Source organism: Siniperca chuatsi, linkage group LG7 (assembly GCF_020085105.1).
Source record: "Siniperca chuatsi isolate FFG_IHB_CAS linkage group LG7, ASM2008510v1, whole genome shotgun sequence".
In the NCBI taxonomy this organism is placed as follows: Eukaryota; Metazoa; Chordata; class Actinopteri; order Centrarchiformes; family Sinipercidae; genus Siniperca; species Siniperca chuatsi.
The window spans coordinates 18,436,303-18,463,259 of record NC_058048.1 but is presented as its reverse complement, the minus strand read 5'-3'; the positions used below and the strand labels follow the sequence as shown (position 1 = coordinate 18,463,259).

At 43.1% G+C, this 26,957-nt stretch overlaps 1 protein-coding gene across 2 annotated transcripts in view; it reads left to right on the top strand.

Annotated features, from left to right (window-relative positions):
* The window catches only part of arhgap35a (Rho GTPase activating protein 35a), a 62,908-nt gene that overhangs the window by 14,721 nt on the left and 21,230 nt on the right, over window positions 1-26,957 (top strand). Inside the window, exons 2-4 of one of the 2 annotated variants that reach the window (XM_044203999.1) lie at window positions 20,197-20,388; window positions 20,900-21,013; window positions 24,165-26,957. The exon at window positions 24,165-26,957 is cut by the window's right edge and continues 1,057 nt beyond it. In XM_044203999.1, coding sequence (XP_044059934.1) covers window positions 24,280-26,957 — 2,678 coding nt within the window. In that variant the 5' untranslated portion in view covers window positions 20,197-20,388; window positions 20,900-21,013; window positions 24,165-24,279. The remainder of the gene's footprint in view (window positions 1-20,196; window positions 20,389-20,899; window positions 21,014-24,164) is intronic. The other variant, XM_044203998.1, reaches the window with a different exon arrangement.

Here is a 26,957-nt window from a genome sequence, read left to right as displayed (position 1 = left end):
GAATTTATGTTAGCTTGCCACAGGAAGAAAAGGAGAAGCGTAGAATCGTTTGAGTAGGTTGACAGATAAGGCTCTTGTGCTTTCTGTGTGGTGCTTTTTAAGCCATGTTAAGCTGCTTAATTAGACATAATCTACAGACCCCAGACTGAGGCGGAACTAATGAAGTTAAGACTCAAATCCCATCCTACCATCACACTCTCCTCTACTCCACACCATCACTTGGGCCTCTTGGTCTCATCACTACGCTTTCCTCTCTGCTGCCTACCATCACGCGCTCTCCTCCTCGCAGCACCCTCTCTTTCTCCTTACCATCCCACTCTTTCCTTTTAACACTATCAAGTCTTCATCACACCCAGATGTTCTTTCCTGCCTACATTACAACCTTGAAACCTTTGCTGCAAAACAGCCAGAACCACATATATTATCATCAGCTAATCATTTCTACAATTCTGACAAGACAATTTGCTGTATGAGTGTTTCTTTAGAGCAGTGAAATGTTCCTGCTTCGCACCAGCATATCCTCAGAACAAGTGAAAGTGTAGCATGTTGAACCCCAGAATCGGACGTAATTATATAACGTTTTACAAAACATGTTGAACTGTACCCATAGTTTACTCTGTCTGCCTGTAATCTTGATGCTGATGAACATTTAGGGACATACTGTATCCGTACAAAAATTGAAACTCCCTGAGTCCCCGCTGGTTGCCTGACAAGAAATAATCCCGCACATTGACAGTTTAGACTGACTCCCAACTGCAGCTTGGGAGTCAGGAGTCTCAAACTGAAGAAATTATAATGTTATTGTGATGAATATGCATGAGTATAGTAGTACAATATTCATACAGTAGTATACATACCATACCAGTGATAAATACTACATGTTAAAGGCACTTGAGGAAATGTTGAACACCTCTTGCCTCGTCCATGCTTGGTATCCAGTGTTAGCTTGACAGAGAATGAATCCTGCACATCCTAGCTTACAGTTCTGTGATAAAGTTCTTTAAGACCAAAGCACATAAAACATGATGTTAGGCACTACTGGTTGCTATGGGGGGGATTCAAAAGGTTGAAGCCAGACTGAGAACCTGGGGGAAGTGGTGAGTGTTATAACAAGTTACTTGGCAGAGTCTGCTGTGTTTTAGCACATTTCCATCTCTGCAGCAGTTCTGCTTCCACACTTGTCCTTGCCGTTGTTCTTAAGCCTTCCCTCTTCCTCTTGTAGAAAGAGAAGAGGATGTGTTTCTTATGTCAGTAACACATTTCCCTTCCTTAATCCCACCATGGGACAAATCTGTGCCCTGGTCATGTGTATGAATATTTGATCTTGTAGGTGGATGAGTGATTCCAACTTTTTGCCAGCTTACAATATGCTTTGCTCACACACCAGCTCTTGATGTGGCCCCCCTGTTGTTGCTGTGGCATGTTTACATATCTCTTTTATCTCTGCATCTTGGAGGACCAGCTTCTTTGTTGTGTTTTGAGTTTTCCCTGAAGCTGAACAGCAGTTATTTTTCCTTCACAGAGGAGTGGCTGGCACGCTAGCTTGTAAGCGCTCATCCTCTGTCCAGGAGGAGATTGCAGCTGACCATTGTTGGGTTTCATCATCGTTATGAATGCGCTGCCTCACTGGTGATGGCCTGTCAGAGAATTGTCTTCACCCCATTATCTCTCTGCCTCTCCTTTGTGTACTCCTTTAGCCCTCTTTCCCGCCTCGTCTTTACCTGTAGTGGTTACAGGCTTTTGTGCTGTCAAACTCATTCTCTTCACCATACCTTGCATGGACTACTGCATATTTACATTCCTTTAAATGATGCAAATGTAAACACTGACCAAACCTTTGCAATCAAAATTACCTTTAGTGCTTATCAGCACTTATTTATTCTCCTCAACCTTCTCAACCTTTTCTGTCTTCCTGCTGCCTCTCCTCTTTATGCAAGAAACCTCTCCCCTCCAGTAGTGCCCAGTATCATGGTGCTGTTGAGTGGATCTGAGGGCTGCTGAATTCTGGTCTTGCTTGATTAGTCAGTGTGTGATGCTGTAGGCAGCTTTGTTTTGTTGCTGAATGGGCTGTTCCACTGAGAGCACAGGCGACGACGAGGAGCAGAGGAGGAAGGAGGGGATGGAGAGGAGAAGGGTGGAGTGGAAAAGGAAAAGCAGTATAATGCTGGCCAAAAAATAAAAGATAAAAGCTTAGGGGGAAGGATATAAAAGGAGAGGTGGGGAGTAGATAAATGAGACAGGAGAAAAGGCTGGAGCAGAAGAGGAAAGCAGAAATGAGGAGAGGAGAGGAGAGGACGGTGATGCAGAGGAGAAAAGAAAAAAGAAATGACCTCTCCTCCTGTGGAGAGGGAAGATAACTGAGTGTTTAGAAATGCTGAGGTGGACAGAAGCCATATCTTCCACCAACACAGCACCTGCTAGTCTGCCTGCCCCCTCCCATTCATTGACCGACTTTCTATTGTGAGTATTTGTGCGCTTATGCGTGTCTTTCTTGCATTTGGAAGTGTGTGTGTGTGTGTGTGTGTGTGTGTGTGTGTGTGTGTGTATGCGCATACGCATTATTATGCATACAGTTAGTACACCATTTTTGTTTCAGCCCATAAGACAGCAGCCTGAGATTTTGTGCTCGAAACATGTTAATACTCAGACACGACAAATCCCTGAATGCCTGCACTCCACCACTTTAATACATGCATGCTTTAATAGCTTTTCTTGTAAAATATGGAAGGAGGTCTGTGCAGTAATTTCTCGCTCAGTGTCTGCACATACATACAGTATCAGAATTGTACACCAAATACAGTTTTCCTGTGAACAGGAGCACAGTTCTTTTTAGAAGTCAAATCGAATGCTCTGATAGTCACACTGCAGGTCCACTTGGTTGTGGCCGTGGTTGCTGATGAGGCAGAATAACAAACAGTAGTGACCATATTGTAGAGCTGAATGATTTGAGAAAGATAGCTAATTGTGATTTTTTTCCTGACCAATATTGCAATTGTGATTGTTAAAATGGGATTATTGCCTATGAATTAATTTTAAATCCTGTATTTGTGGTCTACATAATATTAGACTACACTTAATGCTACTGTTAACCGCTCTGCACTGTAGCTGCTTTAGCTAATGTTAGTTTCATAGACTGACAGGACAAGCTGCTTCACAGCTTCGAATTCTGTTGAACTTTTAAGGCGAGTAGCTTAAAAAGATGTGATGTTCCTAAAAGTTTTAAGTGGCAGATTCCTACAACTGTCCTTACCAGCTGTCCGTCATTTACACTTGGCAGCTACCAAGCTACCTGGTAGCTACCTGTCTTAAATTGACTAAGGCATTTCCTAATGTCCTTTAGAAAGGACCTGCTACTCTGTTGGTCTTTTATGAGTGCCGAAAAAAGAAAAAACACTGCCCCTTATTTTTTTAAACATCGTAATTGTACAGAGTGGTGTTTCTTCTTCGACAAAACAACCTTTTGCCTTTGGCTGAAATAGTACTATACATTTTGTAGTATCACCAACTCACACAAATAACGATAATTAGCTACAACTGTGGAAACTTGCCGCAGACAGTTGTGAAATAGCTGGCTTAAATTTCACTTGTTACTTTTTGTTAAGACACGGTTAATTATGTACCTAATAATTAAAATTGCTGCTCTTGCTATATGAAAATTGCACTCTTTGTGATTTCCATATAAAATCAATTAATCATTCAGCCATACCACATTGTCCCTATAGGTGCCTAGATGAAACGTGACAGGGTTCAGGCCAGCTCCTCATATGAATACGTATATGCATGAGCCCAGAACACTCAGTACTGCTTTAAACACAAATCCTCACCTGTTCTCATAACCTAGCCCATCCCATCCTTTGTCCGATGTCTGATGACTAGACTCTGTGTTTATCTGGGTGTAGACAGATGGAGGATGATGAGAGAGCTCAGCAATTTTGGGTAATTTTTTCATTTTAGTATGAAAAGGAACGATTTTTGTGCTGTCCAGGCCTTTCTTCCTGAGATGTTTTTGTGTGTGAGTATGTGTGTAATTCTGCACGCCTGTGCCAGCGTGTATGTTATGTTTTGTGCAAGCAGACTGCGTTGTAGATGGAATAAAGCCCACTGTGAGTGTTGACAGTATTGGCTTGTTAGCGCTGATGGGGTGGATGAATGCTGAGTACTGTGGGCTGGAATAGGAAGGCAGATCTGCAGAGTTTTCTTGTACCGCATGTGTCTGAATTCTGCAAATCTCTCTTGATAAATTCAAGGTTGTACACTAAAATGAAAATATGACAATGATAAGCCCCCTTGAGCTCCTCCTTTACCATCGCTGAGCCTCACTTCCTCTTTCATTGCCTTTCTCCCCTCACTTTCTCTTATTCCTCTGTCCAATAAGTGATTCCTCTTTTCTACCTCCTCTTATTTTCCCTTGTTACTAGAAACCCTCTTGCTTCCTATATTGGTATCTCTATATGTTTTCACTCCTCCCCTTTAACAAACGGTCTGTTTGATAGACGATTGGAAGAACACACACTTGCACACATTCATACACACACAAGCAACTGAGACTGAAATAAAGAAGCCCCTTATCTCTCCTACCAGAGACACTTCGTTCATGTGCTCGCATGCAGATGAATAATATATGTGGATACAAGCGTGCACACACACACACACACACACACACACACACACACACACACACACACACACACACACACCACAAGTAACCAATTGGTGGCGATGCTGACATGGGCCGTTGCTGTGCGTTTGTGCTCTTTGTAACACAACTGTATGTGTGTGTGTTTGTGTGTGTGTGTGTGTGTACTCTGCTGACTGCTGTCACTGTGGAGGGATGTAGAGTCTCCAGGGGCATGGTGATGAATGGGAGTGTTGTCACTAGTCACGTCCAGCTGCCTTTGTGCTGTCTTTATGCTGCATGTTCTCCTATTATACCACAAGCGCTGCATGTTTGGTGTGTCTGCACGGAGAGTGAGCGTGGGTGGGTTTTGTGTTAATGTGGCTTAAATGAAACAATTCTTATGTGAGAGGGTGTTGAGATATTTATGCACCACATGTGTGTGAACAAGGTGTTGACATGTAGGACATTTGAGTGATGTTTATAAGCCATGTGTAGAGCGCACCATGCAGACACACACCTGTGTGGACGTCTGATTGCACCAGGCACACATCCCCTGCATCAGATAAAATAGCTGCGCTCTCTTCATTTGCATGGATAATTATGTGTGTGTGTGTGTCTTTGGCTTGCAGTCAGTAAGAGAGGGTGTCTCCTGTGCCAGCATGTAGGTATGTCCGTGTGTGAGCAGTGCGCTCTGAGAAAATGCTGTCAAAGCAGAAGCTGAATAATTTGCCTCTGGACACATTCATGATACGGTGACGTGTGTGCATAAATTTGCCTTCCAGTAGACTGACTGTATGGTTTACAGATAGTGTGTGATATTAGAAAACCCATAGTTGAGTGTGGAAGTCTTTTTTCCCCCCTACTGTTATATACATGGATAGCGGTCCCACTGGGATCTTGAGTTGAGATTCATGAGTGAATGCACACTACACACATACCACATTACGCCCACTTCTATGTGGAGAGTTGTGGAGAATTTATGCCTTACTCAGTGCTTTATGCAGATAAATCAGGTTGTGATTTGTGTTCATTGGGCGTGGAAGCAGGCAGTTCTGGGATGGGAAGTTAATATAGAGCCTTATGGGCGTATTGTGGCCCTATTTTTACCTAACACTAATGATAGCAGGTGTGACTATTTCATAACTCTAAGCATATGCTGTACCCAATTTTACACATATTCAGTCTAGCAAGTCAGTTTTACATATACTTAAGGTGTTCTCTCAAAAAGAAGCTGCAGGAGTAGGAGCCCTTTATAAGGGCTAATAAATGTAAGGAATGAATGTAAATTTCAGTCTTTGACTATGCAGCATGTCTATATGTGATGTCTGAGCTAAAAAAGTCTGTTCATGTTGTGCTTTAAAATTGTGGATTTCGAAAACTCCTCCCAAATCATCCTTTTGTTTGTCCATCTGAGTGTTTGTTTGTTAGCCATGTTTTTTTTTTTCCAACTGTCCAAGCTCCGAAAGCCTGTTGGTTGGGTTTGACTGATCGCACAATTTTTGCTTTCTTGGCTTTAGTTTGGACAACATCCAGTCAGATCTTGGACGGCACCATCTTGGCTTATTACATGTTTTCTCTGTCTGAGCAGGAAGGTGATATGGGCAGAGCTGTTTCTGCACCGTGGAAATAAATACAGTTGTCTATAACACCACTGACAACATTTTCTGTGGAAGTTTACCGTGTTGCAGTAACGTGTTCTGATTTCTAGTAGAGCCAATGAGAGTAAAGCATGACTGTGCATACATAGATGGGTTTATGGACTGGGAGTTTAAGTGTCTAGGGGCAGTGCTGGGTATGTTTTTAATGTTGCTGTGTAGAGTTGAAGTCCAGTTCAGTAAAACTCCTCATCAATGTAGATCTATGCCCTATAGATGTAGGCTTACAGAGTTTACCAGACACTTTCTGGAAAGTAACCACTGATGGAAATGTAAGTGAGCAGCGTAGAACTTTAAAATGTAGGTTTTGTGAAACCAAGGATGCAGAGCCTTCCAACTGTGGCAAACTGGAAACAACTACCCCTTTTGATGTTGGGTGGTATGATGCAGACTTTTCTGCTCCTTTGTCATATGGCACATGATGTATAGAAAGTCTGTCTCTGGAAATCAGGTAGACCTTAATGTGTATCTCTATATGATAATTTTCACTGCAGCTTTACCTTGTTGATGTTGCAGAGCAAAGATACTGAAAACCTAACAGGATTGAAGAGGCAACAGAGAGGAGTCGCAGGCTTTGCACTGCGCCACTGCATTCCTTCAACACCAAATCCCAAGATTGTGTGTTTTTACCTTATTCCAGGTTCTTTAACATCCTGTTAAAGGATTTTAATATACTGGGGTCAATGTAGCAGGTGGAGGATAGCTTGATATGTGTGGAGCATGGTAATTTGCATGTTGTACATGGATTTTGTCCTTGGTTTGAATGTAGCCTGTGTGAAAGCTCCATACCTACCTGACACATTACAATGCAGGATACTTGTCATTTTACTCTGTTCACTCTGTACCTTGTTAATTTTCAAGGATGTTACTCTGGTGAGAGACAGAACTCAGACTGAACTAACTCGTTCCACTGTTTATTTTGCAAAGCATTTAGCGACACAGGTGGTAATAACAAAATTAAAGCAAGGCTTTATGTTATTGTTGGACACACAAATACACAGACACGCTCTCACCTCCCTGTACTTCTTCTGGGATCTAAATGGGAATCTGACTGGAGGTAAACATGTCATTGTGTAGAGCAGCCCAGCAAACAGACAGCCTGACAGGCCTGTTAATGGGTAGATGAAGGGATAGGGTTTAATAGGCAGCGGAGAAAGAATAGTAGATTTATTTAAACAGGGCAATATTTGCCAGTCTGGACAATGTCAGATTGTGTTTAAATTGGCCTCGCAGTTCTTCATTGTGTCATTTGTCTTTAAATTCTTCTTATTTAATTCTGCTCATTCATTATCATACTCCCCTGATTGTGCCAAGAGTTTGATTTAGCTTCCATTATAGGTTGTTTCTACTGAGGCAAGAGCCTCACTTGAAAACCTAAACATCAGAGTGGATTGTGGGATGGGAGCCAAGAGCAGTCTGCTGCTGCTGCCATGCGCCACAGCCACTGAAGGATTTTAAAGGTTATTGGAAGCTAGGAAGTGATATGTAGGTACCTTGTTTTAAATCAATGTTGTTTATGAATTGAAAAGTTGGAGAAATGTTTCTGGCTGCTGTTTAGACCATTCTAAATAAATATTTTCTCTGTAATAAAGTTGTGAATAGCTGTAATAACAGGTTTCAGTATGTGAGCACCACTTTCCCTTTCTTTCACTTCCAAGGGCCTTCAAAAGCTTTCTCTTCCTCTCTCCCCTCTCTACCGCCATGGCAGCAAGTCTCCAGAGTGCAATAGGAACAAGCCTTTATCTCGCTTAATTTGTTTATTCCTTTCTTTCCGGACTTTTATCCCCCCGCCCTTCCCCAGTAGATTTTATCACATTTGGATGTTTGGTTGTGCCCCCTGCTATGTAGTTTGGCTTTATGAATGAGCCCTCTCAAGGTCATTTGGTCACTGTGCTTGTCGGGGCTTTGCACATGCAGCTCGGGCATACCTCCTTTATCTCTTGATATAAAAAAGAAAAACTAAAACTGTAACTTGTTGACTGGCTCATACCTCCTCCCCTTCCTCCCCCCCTCTCTTTGCTCAAATCCCCATGGAGACAGGGGAGAAAGAAAATGAAGCAAAGTGAGCTGGATAGATTGTAAAAGAAAGAGAGAGATAAAGAAAAAATAAAGAACCTTAAGTCCCCTGATGTGTGTTGAGTGGACGCTGGCAAAATAATCCCTCTTTACCTTCACATGACAATCACAGTAATGACCTTAGCCTGCACCCATCAATAGACAGGCTTGCATCTTCAGGGGGACAGGTGAGGTGTTTGAGAGTGTGTGTCTGTGTGAGTGGCCCCCTCCCTTTGTCTGAGATCAAGGATTAGAAAGGCTTAAAGATGGGACGCCTAGCTGGGTGTGCACGTTTGTGTGTCTTTGTGAGGTTAGTGTTATCTAAGATGACGTCAGCACGTCGTCAGACTGGTGTTGCATTTGAAACGCTCAGTAATATTGGCTCAGTGCTGTGAATGGGAAGTTTTAGAAACAGAAACATATTATTTGGTTTCATTTTAGCAAGTCATGATAGTCTCATGGGGTCATCACAACTTTTAAAACAGGATTGTTTTTGTCCATATTTTTATTGAAAAAGACCAAATTGGCAATTGTGATAAATATAAGGGCAGACCACAAACACAGACACGGGTAATTACTTTACCCCCCCCTCCTTTAGCATTTATGAGCAATATATAAATACTTAATAGACTGTTTATATCACACTATAATGTAGTTTTTCAGCAGATATGAGGACAGTTTTAAGTGTTTCGAAATGTATTTGTCAACAGTTATATCTTCTCCTATGAAGCATCCGCTACTGTTGTATAAACAGTTAATGAATGATTGATAGCACAGTATGACATAGCTGTCATCAGTTTAATGATGAAGACATGTTGAGTTTGACCTTGAAGATAGTAATTTGAAAAAGTTCAAATTAAAACTTAAAAGAACATTCAAGGTCCACTCACTAGATTTCCTCCAGGGCTTTCGGTTTGTCATGGAGAGTGAAGAAGTATATGGTATATGACAATTCATACAATTACAATTGCCTTATATCATGTTGTTCTTCATTGTCGGGTTATACACCAGTTGCTGCCTCAGGAGAAGTTATAGTTGTTGACAAATACATTATTAATTAAAACGTAAAAATGTCCCTTAATCTGCTTACAATTACATTATAGTATTTTATAAATCATAATTTAATGTTATTCATGGATTTCAAGTTTAGTTTAACGCATGTATCGATGTGTTTTTTTAAAAGAGAAAGGGTATTAGAGCAGAAAGCAGCTTGAAGGATTGCACGCCTTTCAATCGCAAGGGAGGGATTCTTGTTCTGGCCCCCTGAACTTGGAACTGCATCATCTAACCTGATTGGCCAGTGGGCTCATACGAGAACCCTGGGATATGAGGTAGTGAGGAGCAACAGTGCCAATCAGAGGGCAAAGAAGGGATGGGTGGGGAGAGGAAGGGAATAGTGGAAAGGAGACTTGGCATCATCGCTAGTAGTACAGGAATTTAATAGTGTGTGTGTGTGTGTGTGTGCGTGCGTGCGTGCGTGCGTGCGCGCGTGTGTGTGTTCACGGGGTGGGAGGTAGGGGGAAACACTTGGATTAGAGCCAGGAGAACTGCTTTAAAACCCAACCTGGTTCTTTTCCTGTTTCAGCAGAGAGAATAGCCTAATTCTCCCCGCCTGCCTTTTCCTTAGACAATTTCTTCCTCCGGGCCGGACGAGGGAACAGGGCAGGCATGAAACTAGTTTGAAGATAAATAAATAATATAGTACACATGTAACTTTTAGAAATGAAGAGGAGGAAGAGGTCAACAGAGGTTGATTATTTTTTTTCTATATGGCTGCATCTGTGTTTGTGGTCTGCCCTTATATTTGTTACATTTTAACAATTGTACAGCATTGCAGAGTGTGGCTTCAGACTTCTCTTCTACTCTGCAGCCTCTCGGGCTCTAATCTGCTCCACAGCCTGTCTTAACAGATCTAGACTTCTAGTCCAGACTACTGTTGTGACCGCTGGTGGCCTCCAGCTGCCACTCTCAACACAGGCAAAGGTTTATGGTAGGGGACAGACTGACTGGGGACAGGACTAAATAACTGGAGTGACTGACCATAATGCATGTACATATAACTGTCAGCTAGTTTTATCAGCTTTATCTTAGGCCTCTATAGAATTATAATGGTACATTTATATTGTTCAGAATCATAGATATATATTAAGAAATGTGCAATATTCAATGATATAGAATATATATCTATGTGCTAATTGTGGAGCTTGAGCCAGGGGGTGGTTAGCTTAAATTAGCATAAAGACTGGTAACACAGGGAAGCAGCTAGCATGGCTCTATCCAAAGTTCAAAAATATGCTCACTGGTACATCTAAAGTTAGTAATTAACATATTGTATCTTGTTTGTTTAATCTGTACACAAACAGTGGTTTTTGGAGGCTAGCTGTTTCCCCCCTGCTTCCAGTCATTATGCTAAGCTAAGCTAACTGCCCCCATGGCTCTAACTCCATAATTAGCGTATATACACGAGAGTAAAATTATATGTATATTATGAGTTGAATTTCTGCATTCCAACAGCCAGTTAATAAAATATATATATATGTACTTTGAGGAAAGAGTTGTTTTGACAGTAGAGAGTGGCATAATGTCCTTTACAGTTAAAAAAGACTAGCAGAATTGTATCTGATGTCTTGATTCAATTTTGCTTCTGCCTTCTCTCCTTTTCCCCAATATTGCTATCTTCCACTCAGTGCTCAGATGCTCCCCCTTATGGCCCTATCATGTTACTACATTAAGACCTATTGCGATAACATAAATCCATTCCAGACAGAGTTCTGTAGTTGTACATGCACAAGGACACGATTACAGAATGTCCTGTACCCTGCAAAGTGTTTATCTCACTGTGGTAAAAGCTGACTCTTACCCTGAATGGCTGCATTCCTCTGACTGTGATGTAGACGGAGCCAACTGGGCAGTGGACGCCACTAAGTGAGCCTCGGCAGGCATGGCTCGGCCTTGGGCTCTAATACTGCTGCAGCTGCAGGCAGATCAGTGCAGAGCAGCAAAGTTTTGAGCTGTAATGGCGTTCCAGTGGCTGTCTGGAGACTGATTTAAAATGGATGACCAAGCACAACCCCTGTAACCTCTGGACAAGCTGCCCCAGAGCCTGTCAGCTTCCTCCACTCAGACTGCAGAAGGAGCTCAGAGGTGACACTCCCGCATGCACTGCTTTAAGAGTGCTAAAAGGTGATGTGTTTACATATGCATACTCTGTTACAGTGTATGAGCTACATTAGACTGCACATTAGACTTTTCCATCTCATTCATTCATCTCTGCACCTGAATCTGGTTAATTTCTTGTTACAAAAGAGACAAAGCAGAGGCTATTTTAGTTAGGGGTTATTAAAGCATGGAAATGGTTTATTTGTTTGGCTTTCTATTGCCCCTGCATGAATTGCACTTTGGTGGAGCTCGCGGGAGGGAAGAAAGAGAGAGTGAAGCTCTTGGAAAAAATGAAAGCGATAGAGGAAGAGGGGAAGGGGGGGAGGTTGGGGGTTGGGGGCTCTGTAGCCATCTGTCTTTGTGCCAACAGTTGGTTACTGTGGCAACCAGTAAAAAGTCATTATCTTTAATTTACACTGTGGCAGGTTCAGGTGTTTTCAATTGTATCATTAGCTTTTTTCTCTCTGCAGTGACTCACCCATCTTTGGCAGCGGTCCTCCACTTCATTCTGGGGCTCTTCATTCTTTTTTTCTCCATGTCATCCTTTCTTTTAGCGTGCTGTGTACCTTTCTTTTAGCTGCCTCACTGGGTGATTTAAGGTATGTGTGTGTATCTCAAGCACTTGTCTCCCTCCTTAAGGTTATCCTGTTCCTAGGGAATGCAGCATCGTGCTACTGTGCTTTTAGATGGTGAGGAGTATTGATGGGTGACGCGATGACAGATAGAGCAAAAAACGATGAGAGAACAATTTCAAGAGGAAAATGACAGGAACATCAAAATTGAATGGCAGCGGAAACAACTGTAGGGAAGGTGGAGGGCAAAGAAGTAGAGAAAGTGGTTGTCTATCCCTTTTAACAGGGGCTTATTTCTTTCATGTTGGGGCTTGTCAGGGCGGCAGCAGCAAGAAGTGCAGATGAGCGATCGTAAAGTAGCCCTGTCTGTGTACCATTAGCCAACCGCAAGTGCTAAGCACTTACCAGAAGCTGCTTGTGTTAACCTCCTCCTCTCCTCCCCCAATGCTAACTCCCTCTCTCTCCCCTTCTTACCTCACTTTGCTGGAAACCCTTCTTGTTCTCTCATAATATTTTTCATTGCCTCATTTATGATTTCAGACACTCGCCTCCCCCTCGCAAATACATCCACATCCAACAAACTTTCGTGCTTTTCTTTGGCTCATTTCATCTCTCTCTTTTATAGCATGGGACACCCAAGTTCTTGAAAGGTTGCTTTTGCTGATGGAAAATAATTTATTTTCCGTTGAGCCACTCAAAATAAAAATAAAAAACACAATTTTGCTCCGGTGTCTACAAACAATACAAGCCTTCAAAAGCCTTTTTGTAGTTTTCAAATCCATTTTATTATAGCGAGCAGTTTCTCGCTGCCATCACTAGCTCAGTCGATCAATTTGAGGGTACAAAATGTGTCCCAGCTCAATGAAAAACTAATTACACAAACAAAGCCAGTATTGGGATCTTTTGTCTACAACTATTGTTTAAATCTGGGTTGTGCCTTTAACTATCGGAGAGCCTGTCAAAACCAGTTGGCAGTGCAGTGTCCAGGCATACCTTTTATAACTGCTGGCTGCTTTATTAGCTTTCCACGGAGCAGGGAAGGATTGAGGGGATTGACTGGAGATGTGAGTGGAAGTGGCACCTATTGACTAGTTTGTCTTGTTGTGCTGCTGGCAGGGTGCGATGATGCTATAGGGATACTGCTGCTCAGGCCAGCCCATTAGCACCTGGGCTCCACACATGAGAACGTGACAATAACAGACCACATACAGCGTCGCATTCTCCGTCTCGCAGTGACGTACCGTAGCTGCTGGCGTACGGTGTCTTCACAGCCAACATTAGTTTCTGAGCTTACACTTTCCAGCATGCTGTAGAAATTGGTTTATATTATCTTCCATTTCCCACTTGGCTCACCCTTGTTCCTTCATTTCTGTCATTTTCAAATTTAATTGGTCTCAAGAATCAGCAGTGCCTGAACATTTCTCTTGGCAGAGAAGAGTTTTTAAAACAGTTTATTTAAACTGTTGCTATTTAAGCAGATCGGGTGAGTTAGAAGGCATGTGTAAGTGTGTGATGAGAATGTGCCGTATCTACGTTGGAACATATGGTGTAGGTGTTGGGTGGCTGTTTTTGTGTGTGTGTGTGTGTGTGTGTGTGTGTGTGTGTGTATGTGAGATGACCATCTGTCACCCAGTAATATTGTGGGTGATCTCTGGTTGATGTAAGATCTCCCTGTAGGGATCATAACACCTGATTATATACAAAGCCTTCAGGTTAAAAGTCCAGATGGAAAGACTTTAGCAACATTGTTCTTTTATTCTGAGTGCAGATCAGAACTCAACTCAATTTATATAGCACTTTACACACAACACAGCTGACCCAAAGTGCTTTACAGCACACACAGAGGAAGACAAAAAACAAACTGAAGAAGGAAACAAACACAAGAGAAGTGATGACAGTAGTAGTAGTAATAATAATAATAATAATGATAATAATAATGATAATAATGATAATAATAGAAAAGGAACATGGTCACACAGAGCCCATAATGACAACACAGATCTACAGAGACTTCATGGGAAATACCTGAGCTGGTTAAGTTACTCACAATTAAAGGCTAGTGAGTAAAAGTGTTTTAAGATGACTCTTGAAAATCTCAATAGTCTGTGAGAATCTGATGGTGGGAGGAGGATAAGTCATAGTTTTAGGGCAGCGATAGAGAAGGCCCTGTACCCATAACACTTAGTCCTGGATCTTGGGACAGACAGAAGTCTTTGGTCAGATGATCTTAGTTCTCTCACATTGTGATATGGGGACAGGAGTTCTGTAATGGAAGATGAGGCGAGACCATTTAACACTTTGTAGCCAAACATCAGGATTTTAAAATCAATCCTGTAGCTAACAGGCAGCCAGTGTAGGGAGGCAAGAATGGGAGTAATGTGCTCCCTTGTTTTTGACCTTGTTTAAACTCTTGCTGCTGCATGCTGAACTTGTTGGTGACGGGATAAACAAGACTGAGTGATACCAAAATATAACGAGTTGCAATAATTAAGGCGGGAGGATATGAAGACATGGATGACTTTCTCCAGGTCTGAAGTACAAAGAATATATCTGAGTCTGGAGATGCTGTGAAGCTGCATGGAGCTTAATTTTACTTTGTTTGTCAAACTTCAATCCTGAATCGAATATGACTCCCAAGATTTTTTGCATGTGATTTAACAGAAGGCAAATTATTGTGTTGCTTTAACTTCAAAGTAATAAATATTCAAATGTAAAAGTCTTGGTAGCTCTGAATCCTGTGTATTTAATGCAATGGATCTGGGCTGATGAGTTTCAGCAAGTGCTGCAGTTTATGAATGGCTCTCTATTTGATAAGTAGGATAAAGGCTATTGCTCATTGTCCTTAATCATAATTTTATTTATTTTGGGAGTGTAGTGAGTTAAAAGGCCAAATAGACAACTTTTCTAGCTACTTGGGTACCACCACATCTAAATGAATGCAAATGAAATATGGTTGTGTATATTTTGGCATTTTGGAAGCCAATCTCCCATCAGCAGCCATTTTGTACTAGCCATTCTCCCCTTTCCTTCCACTACCTGTCTAAAGCAGGAAGCCAGAGATGCAATAGATACAGGTGAACGCAGCCCATCTGCTGCACGATGGAAACTTTCTGTCATAGCAAGGCAAAACAATGGAAGCTGTGTGGCTGCAATCAAGTAACTGTTGCAATCAAGACTGTGCTGTGAGTTTAGCCTGGCCATCACAATCTCTCGCAGCACGAGATGAAGTGATAAAAATTAAACTCTGGTGGCAGCAGCATCGCTCTGCGAGTGTGCACAGCTTTCCCGTCTCGGTCACCATCTGGAAAACACACCCAGCACATCTATTAGGCACCCACTCTAGCTAAGGATGAGTGCTCCACTGAAAATGGGTTAATAATGACAATTAAATTGAAGGTAATGTCAGCAGTTGATCTGTCGCTCACAAATCATAGTATTTTATGTGGATGGCTTTCTCTGCCTGGGAGTGGAATTGTGGTTTTGAATAAGTGGGAGTCACTGAGTCGAGTTATTGAAAATCTGAGAAATGTAGAATCGTATTATTTGTTTTATAAAGATATTCTCTTACTGCATGAAGCCTTTCTACCCAGAGGTCAGAGTGCAGATCCATCTACGGTAGTTATTCAGGCAATAAAGAGGAGAAAGTTCTATTCAGCAACTGTTTAGCTGTACTATTCCTTCAGCAGTCTGAGAACACAACTCCTTTTCTGGGTTATGGGCTCTTTTATTGAGGAAATATTATGCACAGTCTGATTTTATTTGTAAACAGAGAGGATGTGCTGGAAGCAATTTTTAGTTTACACTAATGCACAAAGACATGGACATGTATATTAACGCAGACAAATGTAAGAATTTTTGTTTTTGTTTGAAAAACTGGCATAAATATGAAAATATTCCTTGACATCCAGCCCTCGGTATTAAACAATGAAGGGCGTCCCCAGTTCTGAAATCACACACACACACACACACACACACCATTGCTGTCAAACCAATTACACTAGCAGTTAGAATTGGAGGCTCATTCAGGTGGAAGATTTGAAGACCCACCACCCAAACCCCCTCTTCTAAGAAGAGAGCGAAATGCTGTCATATTTAACCACAAAACCGGTATGTTTCTGTGTATGCAGTATGCAAGCCCCCCCTCCTGTTGAGCGTATTGGACATATTTACGTACGGTCTATATCTGTCTGCGTTGCAGCTGTTTGTTTGCCTGTATTGAGTTTGGCTGGGAGGACAGGACAGCTGTATTAGATGTCTGAATGTGTGTATACAGTTGTGCTGATGCTGACAAGCCTTCTAGCAAGGGAGCAGGGATCAGATGTATGCTAATATTACCAGCAGACAGCCTGCTAGTCTGACAGGGGCTGGGCCGCGAGGTTAGGTACTACTGCAGTAGAAGATAGAACTGAGAGAGAGCGAGACAGAGCACAACAGAGACGGATGCTAAGACGGAGGAATATAGAGACAGGAAATATAGGGAGAATTAGACAGGGGCCAGGGGCCTTTGAAAGAAATGAGGAATAAGGCAGTTAATGCCTGGCAGAGGGAATTAAGAAGGAAGGAGAGCAGAGGCCCACAGATGAGCTTTTGTGCCAAAGGAAAACACAGGCTTGTCTGTCTTTCTGACCGTGCATGTAGGCCTAAAGCAACAGTTGTTGTTGTTGTTTATGTTGTGTAGCCTGTTGAACGGGGAATTTCTGGAGCAAATGTTGAAAGTGCACAGCTTTCAATGTTTGGTCCCATAAATCCCAGACAGTTAAGCTGCATTTTGCTGCATCTAGTGCGGCAACTAATCATTATTTTCATTATTGAGTTTTCTGTTTATTATTTTTGTAATTGCTAAGTTTCTAAAATCCATCCATCCATTTTCTACCGCTTGGTCCCCGTTAGGGGGTCGCGGGTGACTGGAGCCTATCCCAGTGACTTCGGGCCTTAGGCAGGGCACACCCTGGACAGTGGCCAACTCGTCGCAGGGTGAACACAGACACAGACAAGGACAGACAACCATTCACTCACACATTCATTCAATACGGGCAATTTAGAGTTATCAATTAACCTACACATGCATGTCTTTGGACGGTGGGAGGAAGCCGGAGAACCCGGAGAGAACCCACGGTAACACGGGGAGGACATGCAGACTCCACCCAGAGAGATTGTGTGATGTTGGTCCGGTCCGGGAATCGAACCCACGAACCCACGATCTCCTTATTGGGAGGCAGGAGCTGTAGCCGCTCTGCCACCGTGCACCCCCTAGTTTCTAAAATGTAAAACTAAATAGATACATATTATGTTTGAATTTGAGAAGAATGAAGAAGAAATGTTCAGCGCTTTTGCTTGATAAATTAATCAAACGATTAACCAATTAATTTTCTGTTATGAATTTGTTATCATTCAAACAATGCATCATTGAGAAATTCATCATTATCTTGGGTGAACGTGAACAAATGAAGATGAATTTGTAGAATAAAGTTTAGTGACTAAAATCAAAGATAACCTTACAGCAAACTTGTGTGAAGGTCAGAGAACTAGAAATTGTAGTTGGCTAAGTTGTGGCTGCAGAAACACTGTAGCCTCTCACTTTCAATTGTTTGCTGTCTGCTTGGACAGAAATTACCTTATTATTGAAGAAGATACCACACTGTGAATACTTGTGCATGTATGCGTGCGTTTATGCGGTGGTAGTTCAAATTCATAGCTGTCATTGTTCACGTTTCCAGCACATTATATTTAGCTGTGCTATCAGTGAGGCCTTCTGGCGCAGCTGAAGAGGTTAAACCACAGTGACACACTCCTTCTCTGCCCTTCTCGCTCTCTCCTTCCACTCTCTAAATAGGTTGTGCACTCTTTCAAGATACTTTCTTTATCTGACTTAAACCTTGCTCTTTCCTCTGTCTCCGCTCCTTGAACTGTTCAGTTATAGTCTTGAATGTCAGATTAGGCTGTGAATATGGTCTTCTTTGCCCTCTTCCTTCTGTCATATTCTTGATATCCTGCATTCTCAATTGTTGACTGAGTGTTTGTTTACAGTATTTGTCCCGCTTATCCTTTTTTTCTACTCTTATCCTGCATCCTTCCTCCCTCTGTCTGTCTGTCTGTCTGTCTGTCTGTCTGTCTGTCTGTCCACCTCCCTCCTAAGGGGGTCTGTCAGTAACTGGCCCTCTATCTCTGCAGTGCCAGACGGAGGGAGGAAGTGGAAATGAACTTATAGCTGAGAGCCTGGTGTGAAGTGTCAGAGCCTGGCTACATGGCAGTTGCACTTTAGGTTAATAAAGACTATAAGAACCGAGGACATAACAGACGGTTGTGGGATAAATTGCATATGCTTTATGTAAAATGGCGAGATATTAGAATAAATGGATTGGCTAATTGTTTACTTCATGCACATATGTGTGTTTCTGTGTCATTATGTCTGTGTGCACATGTCAGTAAGCAAATCTACAGTGTGATAGAGCAGCAGTAGGGGGATTTGTTATCTGCATCTGGACTTTTTTTCATGCATTTTTTTCAATAGCCAAAGCTAATCCACAGTGTCCATAATCCCAGTCACAACTGACCAGCTCTCCTGGATCAGGACCTGGATATGAGATGGCTGTTTGGGTACTGCATTAACATTTCTGTGTGTTTTCTTCTTATAGGAATAAATGTATTACTGTTGGATTTGCTTGTGTGGTTTGGTTGGTGTATGTGCCACATGTGAAATGCATTAGCAATGGTGCGATTGCTGTATTTATATTTTCTGTTGGTGCATACAGACTTAGTGTAGATGGAAAGAGTGAGGAAATTTGTATTTCCTGTTTGGTGAGTGATAGATGGATGTGTCGCATTGGTGGAAGAGACAAATGACTTCAGTGGACACACTGAATATAGTGCACCACAGAGCATTTCATGTAAAGTGCATTAAGTGTTGTGTGTGGAGGCAGATCTTTACATATTTATATATATATTCTTTAAGTAATTGTTAAACACTCATGCCTATGTGTGCATCAGTGGTTATACGCTATATATTTGCATTATGTTGTTTTGGACATGTCTACATCAGCATTTATCATCCCCCCTTTATTCTGTACATTCATCTGTGTGTTTAAACCCTTGTTTAGTGAGAGAGTACAGCCCGAGCAGGGAGTAGTATCAGTGTAAGTACTGCCCCCACCAACCCACAGCCCAATCCCCTGCCCACGACCCTTGTTTCTTACTAATGGACAACAAGTCTCCAGAGTGGGGGAGAAGAAGGGGGAAGGGCGAGTGTGGGAGAGAGTGATGGAGACAGAGAAAAGTTAAAATGAAAAACATGTTAACGGATGGAGATGGGAAATCTATATGATGAGGATAATGTTGTGGGTGAGCGCACGGGAGACAGAAAAATAATAAGGGAGAGGGGAGCGGAAGTACAGCTGATTGCAGACTTACATCATGCAGAAGGAGTGAAAAAGAGAAGGAAAACAGTTTTTGGACTGAAGCAAAGGGAGGGCCAGCCAACCCTGAATCTTGGAGAGTAAGGGAGAGAGAGAGTTTTTCCCTACTGCCTCTCTATCATCATCATCACCATCACACTGCTTCATGACTATTTCATGACCTTTGTTTCTGTCAACTCCCGGCCTTCCTGAGTGTATAATACTGTACAACTAGAGGGCTTGCTGGGAAACCATGCAAGCAAGCTTCCTCGTTTAGCAGTGTTCACTATGAACTGTATTGCATTCATTAAGAAATATCTGATAGTTTTGTCGTTGTGTTAGGGAATAACTTGAAGATCACTTGCATATCTCTAAGCACCCCCACATATAATGGAATTATATTAGCCCCTCATTTGTATTAGCCTAAATTAGAAAAATCTATCTTTTCTGTTGTTGGCACACAATATTTCTATCGTCCACTAAATACTTAACTTTTACGCTGCAATGTTCCACTTCCACACAACATTTATAAGTTCCCTCACAACCCCTTTTCTTGACTTGGATTTTCCTCAGATCTGGCTTACACGCATGGTTATCTCATTCCGTCCATGGGCACTCTTCATTTAGGCTAACATGTCAAAGCGATAAGGATTTTTTGGTATATCAAAACAGGCCTGACTGAAAATTACTTCAAACTCCTGGGCAATACTCCCTGGCTAACTCTTCTCCTTTGCTCTGTAATGAAGGGAATGCAGCCACCCCATGAAGACTACATGGTCTCTCCTCATGGACAGTGAACACAGCCTCTTCCCTGCTGCCATGTGTAGCACGTGTTATGATGAACTTCACGCCCTGCCGCCCTAGCATTAACTTCAGGCTGCACTCCAATACCCTACAGATGCACCCTATCTTCCTTGGCTTCCCTTGTCATTGAGACAGTGAGTGACCTAGAAAGGGTTGGTTCAGTCAAGGCGAGATTGCTGTCTTATGTGTGTTTTGACTGCTTTAAACCAATAGATTGGTAAATTCTTGTATGAGAAAGGAAGGGGAAAAAGCAACGGGGAAATGGAGATGTGGTATTTGAGTATGTCCTGCTTGTAGTGCTGTTTGTGATTAGGCAGCAGGAGACTGATGTGACGGGTCAGACCCTAACCCTTAACTCATCCAGGCCTCACCACGCCCTGCCCCTCTTCCCTGAAGGGATTCCAGTGTGCGGCTCACATGACCCAGGCCACTGACCTCTCTCCCCTTCCCCTTATACCCATTCTTCTCTATACCCCCATCCTCTCTATGTGCACTAACTTCCCACCCTCTGTCTCCTCCCCCAGTTGCCTTCCACTCCTTCCTGCATCTCTTCACCTCCTCCTACACTCTCTTTCCCTCTCCTTTTCTGCTTACCCTCATGTTTTAGGCAGATGCAACGCAGGCCCTAACGTATCTCTGCCTCAGCCCTAGGCCTTGAGACAATGGTATGTGGCTGGACATGCGCACCAGACACCAGGCCTCAGGGTGAACTGGGAGACTGGCTGCCTGACTGCTGTACAACTGGACTGCTGCACTAAGGCTAGTTGAGCTCATGTAGTGGTCTGCGGAAAGAGGAAATGTATTCCATAATTGACTAGATCTATTGTGTATGAAATGCTGCACTTAGACTGCTAGTAGACAGGCCGTTGAAACAAGCTAAATTGTGCAGTTGTAATGTCATATATATTCTATGTTTCTGTCAGTTTGGCTTGGGCACGGCATTTATTCTCAGGAGGCATTTTATTTTCTTCCATTATAAGTTAGTGATATGTTATAAACCACTGCATTCTCACATCACTTAAGACTGCATTCTGAGTTGTCTTTTGCTTCTTGCACTGACATGTCACTCGGACAGACCAGAAAAAAGAGAAGAAAACTGCATTATGCTTCTTTTCTGTTTGCCATTCCTTTTGAGGTTATTGCAAATGGGCCACAGCTCTTTGTCACATGTACACACCTAACCTGCACTCTATTGCAGTGAGTGTGTTAGTTGATTGTCACAAAATGTGTATGAACTTGTAGATTCACATACACAGTGCACACATAGGAACATACTTAGAAAAAGATAGGTGGGGTCACTGAAGCAGATGTTAGCAATGCATATGTGAGAGTGTTGAGCCTGGCTAGCCTCCAGGTCCATAGGGACTTTAGGAGTGATTGACTTTATTTAATCCGGACGCTCTCGCAACTGGTCACAAACATGACCTGTTTCACACATGATCACCAGGGTATTACATAGGATAAAAAAGCTTGTGTGTGTGCACAGGCATGTGTGTATTTTTATTTGTAAGCTCATATAGGTCATTTGTGCTAATGTGGTGCTGCACAAGGGCTTCGATACTGTCACCTCTGTAGGCAGCTACTTCAAGCATGTCACAACAGTTCTCTCAGAGATGCAGAAAACCTACCTGAAATCCCTTTTGGTTGACCTCCAAAAGGAATTATATACATTTTAGAATACAATATATGACATCTGCCCCACATAATTGTAATAGAACTAAATACAAATGATAGCAATTTAGTAAGGAACTGTTGATAAATTAGCTCCTCTATGTGTGAAAGGTATTTATTGGACTTCATATTGAATGTATTTCACAAGTAACCTTACGTTTTTATGTCCATGAACCTGGTCAGTGGATAGCACAGGAGGGGATCATGTCGATACAGTATATAAAAAAAAAGATAATTAGCAGGGTGAATACATGTTCTGTTTAGCCAGTGGACCACATACAGAGGCAGCAGGTCATGTTTTTTTTTTGTGGCTGATTGTAGTTGAGTCTGTCTGCTCTGTAATGTGAACATGACTAGGTCAGAACTCAGGTGCGCTTTTAACCTGCTGACTTTAGCTCTATACATACCACACCTGCAGTTATTCTCATCTAACAGATATGGGTGCACACAATAGATCATAACTTGGTGATTCATAAACTAGTGTGCACACATAAATATAGACAAACAAATGCACACACGTATGAAGTAAACACGCTTACAAGAGAGTCCGGAAAGAGAAGATCATGAATTTCCCAGGTCATAGACCTATAAGAGTGTATCAACCAGCAAATCTGGCTGAGCACAGCACACACCACACCTTATTATTACATGGACTGCGTCTATCTCTGGGTGCCTTGATACATTTTTCATGCATGTTTCGTCTACAAATATCAAAACGCAAGACATTCCTTTTTCTGCTGGCACTTGGTTATACACCTGGTGAACCACCGGGGGGTTCTTGCCTCTGAAATGCTATTTTACAGCATGATTGGAATTTGCTTTAGTGAAACTCAGGGTTTCAAGGCTTTGCCATAACTGTCAGCTTTGAACTTCAATTAGTGGCAGCTTTCCAAATAAAACTCAGAAATATAGAGTATATGCAGTAGTTGAAACATGGCAGGTGTGAGGTTGCTTTTTATCTGCAGTGTGTTCCACTGTAGTGAGTTTCTTACTCCTCCTACCATTTCCTTTTCATTGTCTACCCCACTGGTGTAGCAGTGTTGGACTTTGAAGTTCATCTTTGCGCATCCACAGTCTCTGTTGTTTGACAAACTCAATTCAGCAGCAATGAAGGCTTTGTCTGCTTTTGTGCACTCTGTCAAAAGAGCTATTCATGATTAATAGGGGTTTTAATGTCTGTTTTCATACATTAATGCCTCAGTTATGACATGGAGGGGGTGGTCTCATACTGCAAGTCTGGGTGCTGGCTGTCTTGGAAGATTTTTGTTCCTTACAAATTGTGCTGTCAAAGAGGGCCATTCCATAAAGAGCATTCCCCCATCCCTTGTCCTCTCTCTCTTGTTATTTTTAGGATTGATCTACTAATGGAATAAATTATACTAAGATTGGCCAGTCAACTAAGCCACTATGTATGTTCCTAGGTGGATGTGCTATTTCTTGACAGCACCAAATCGTTGCATCTACTGTATGTAAATATGTCAAGACAGTAGTGATGGTACATCAGCCAACTCTGATCTATTTGCGGAGTGCTGTTTGGTGCAAAACATAGGAAAACGTGTTTTTGATGGAGACGAGTCAGCCAACAGGCAGTGCAGCCTTTTAAAATGCAGATGGCTTTCCCTAGTTGGCCAATTAGTAACTTTAGCTCTGGAACACTTATCTGCTTTCATCTTCTTCTGTGTGTCTTTCATTTGGGGTGCAGGGAGCTTAGTGGGCCTGTTTTCGCAAGTGTGTGGTGGTGCATGTGCGCATGTGTTTGTGTGCACATTCATGTGTCTGTTTTCAGCGATAGTGAAAACTCCACATAACTTTATTCTACTGCTGCTGGCAGTTAGACGACCAACCATACTGTTAGATGTCGATAATAAGCCAAAACACATATCGAGTCTCAGCAAACATAGGAATGAAATGTGGAAGGCCCACTGTTAGCAGTGCAGTCATGGCAGTATAAAAATGAAATGAGTTAAATGGGGAAAAATTGCCTTTTACTGAGCTACAGCTGGGTTAAGTAATGTGCAGCATTCCAGCAGCTTTGCCACTGGCCTCAATCTTTTCAGGAAACATTCAGTGGAGAAATAGGATCACAGATTAAACATTATTAACAGCACATAGGCACGCAGTTGGAATTTTAGATGAGACACAATAGCTCTCAAATAATAAAGCCTGTCATTGTAATGTTTTTTTTTCTGTATTTCTCAAGATTAATTATATCTCCTCATTCTCTCCCTCTATCATGCAGGGACAGACCCCAGCCCAGTGAGCTCCTCTTGCATGGAAACCCTCCTTCCTTGGCAGCCTTCTCCTCTCCCTAGAGCTAGCGGCCAGCATGGCAGGATGAGCCTCTGCCAGCGACGATGATGGCCAAAAAGCAAGATGTACGGGCACCCACCTACAACCTGGTCGTGGTTGGGCTGTCCGGCACGGAGAAGGAGAAAGGCCAATGTGGTGTGGGCAAGTCCTGCCTGTGTAACCGCTTTTCCCGGCCAAGTGCAGATGACTTCCACCTAGATCACACGTCTGTTCTCAGCACAAGCGACTTTGGAGGCCGTGTGGTGAACAATGACCATTTCCTGTTCTGGGGAGAGGCTGGACGGACAATGGAGGAGGGGCCAGAATGCCGCATGAATGTGGTAGAGCAGACAGAATTCATTGATGATCAGACGTTCCAGCCACACCGAAGCACAGCACTCCAGCCTTACATCAAGAGGGCAGCTTCCACCAAGCTGGCTTCAGCTGAGAAGCTGATGTACTTTTGCACAGATCAGCTGGGGCTGGAGCAGGACTTTGAGCAGAAACAGATGCCTGAAGGCAAGCTTTTGGTGGATGGCTTCTTACTCTGTGTGGATGTTAGCAGGGGTATGAACCGTAGCTTTGAGGACCAGATGAAGTTTGTTACTAACCTGTACAACCAGCTAGCCAAAACGAAGAAACCTGTGGTACTGGTTCTCACCAAATGTGATGAAGGAGTTGAGCGCTATATTAAAGACTCACACACCTTTGCCCTAGCCAAGAAGAACCTACAGGTGGTAGAAACATCAGCACGCTCTAATGTCAATGTTGACCTAGCCTTTCTTACACTGGTTCAGCTAATAGACAAGAGTAGGGGAAAGCCCAAAATTATCCCTTACTTTGAGGCACTGAAACAGCAGAGTCAACAGATTGCCTCAGCTAAAGACCGCTATGAGTGGCTGGTCAACCGAATTGTGAAGAACCACAATGAGACATGGCCCACTGTCAGTCGCCGCATGCAGTCTTCCCCTGAGTACAAGGACTATGTTTTCCTTGAGGGGACAGCTAAAGCCAAGAAGCTCTTCCAGCAGCATGTGCATAGACTTAAACAAGAGCATATAGAAAAACGTAGGAAGGCCTATCTAACTACACTACCACAGGCCCTGTCTGTACTGTTACCAGAGTTGGACGAGATAGACCACCTGAGCTGGTCTGGAGTTCAGAAAGTCCTGGAGACAAAGAGAGATTTCTCTCAATGGTTTGTAGTACTAGATGACACCCCTTGGGAGACCACACCACACATTGATAACATAGAGGATGATCGAATCCCCCAGGACCTCCTGGAGACCCCCGCAGCTGAAGCTATCTATGAGACCCACCTGGAGCAGCTAAGGAATGAGCGCAAACGGGCTGAGATGAGATGGGAGTTCAAGGAGAAGCTAAGTGTCTCTCCTTTCATCACACCAGGGAAACCCTGGGAGGAGGCCCGAAGCTTCATCATGAATGAAGACTTCTACCAGTGGCTGGATGAGGCTGAATATCTGGATATCTACAACAAACACCAGAAGGAAATCATTGACCGAGCCAAAGAGGACTTTCAGGAACTGCTTCTTGAATACTCTGAGCTCTTTTATGAGCTGGAAGTGGATGCAAAGCCAAGTAAAGAGAAAATGGGAGCCATTCAGGAGGTGTTGGGTGAGGAGCAAAGGTTTAAAGCCCTGCAGAAGCTGCAGGCAGAAAGGGATGCTCTGGTATTGAAACATATCCACTTTGTCTACCACCCCACAAAGGACACCTGTCCCAATAGCCCTCACTGTGTGGACAGCAAGATAGAGCAGATACTGGCCTCCAGATTCCCGACCCGCTACCCATCATCGGACTCTTCAAGACTGGATGGGGGGAGGGCTGAACGGATCAATCTTGTCATCCTAGGGAAAGATGGGCTAGCCAGAGAGATGGCAAATGAGATAAGGGCCTTGTGCACCAGTGACGACCGGTACGTGTTAGATGGCAAGATGTATGAGTTAGCCCTTCGTCCCATAGAGGGCAACGTACGTCTGCCAGTCAATTCATTCCACACACCAACCTTTACACCCCATGGTTGCCTGTGTTTGTACAACTCAAAGGAATCCCTCTCATATGTTGTCGAGTCTATAGAGAAGCTTAGAGAGTCAACCATAAGCAGAAGGGAAAGGGAAAACAGCTTAGGCCAAATCCCGCTGTCCCTCCTCCTGGTCACCAAGCGGGGGGTGGGTTCTATAGGGGATATTGGGGGTGAGACAGCTCAGACTCTTATCCAACAAGGGCATCAGGTGGCTGGAAAGCTGCAGTGTGCTTACCTGGACCCTGCCTCTCCAGGCATGGGCTACGGGCGAAATGTGAATGAGAAGCAGATCAACCAGATGCTGAAGGGCCTCTTAGAATCACGGAGAAGCATAGGGAGCAGCTCCCCTCCTTTACCCCCTCCTTCCTCTGCCTTCAGAGACTCTCAGTCCCAGCCAATGCTAGAGGCAGACTTGAGGATAGTCATGTGCCTGATGTGTGGAGACACGTACGACCTAGACCAGCTCCTTGCTCCCTTCCTGTTGCCCCAGCATTGTCGTCCTGCCTCCAGCCTCAGCAGTGGCACCTCCGTTTTGCTGGATTTCAGTATAGGAGGTCAGAGGCAGAATATTGAGCTGTCACTGCTCTCCTTCCATTCCTCATTCTCCCTCCGCAAGACCAGGCTGGTCCACGGCTACATTGCAGTTTACTCTGCTCGCCGCAAGGCCTCTATGGAGACATTATGTGCTTTCTTGTGTGA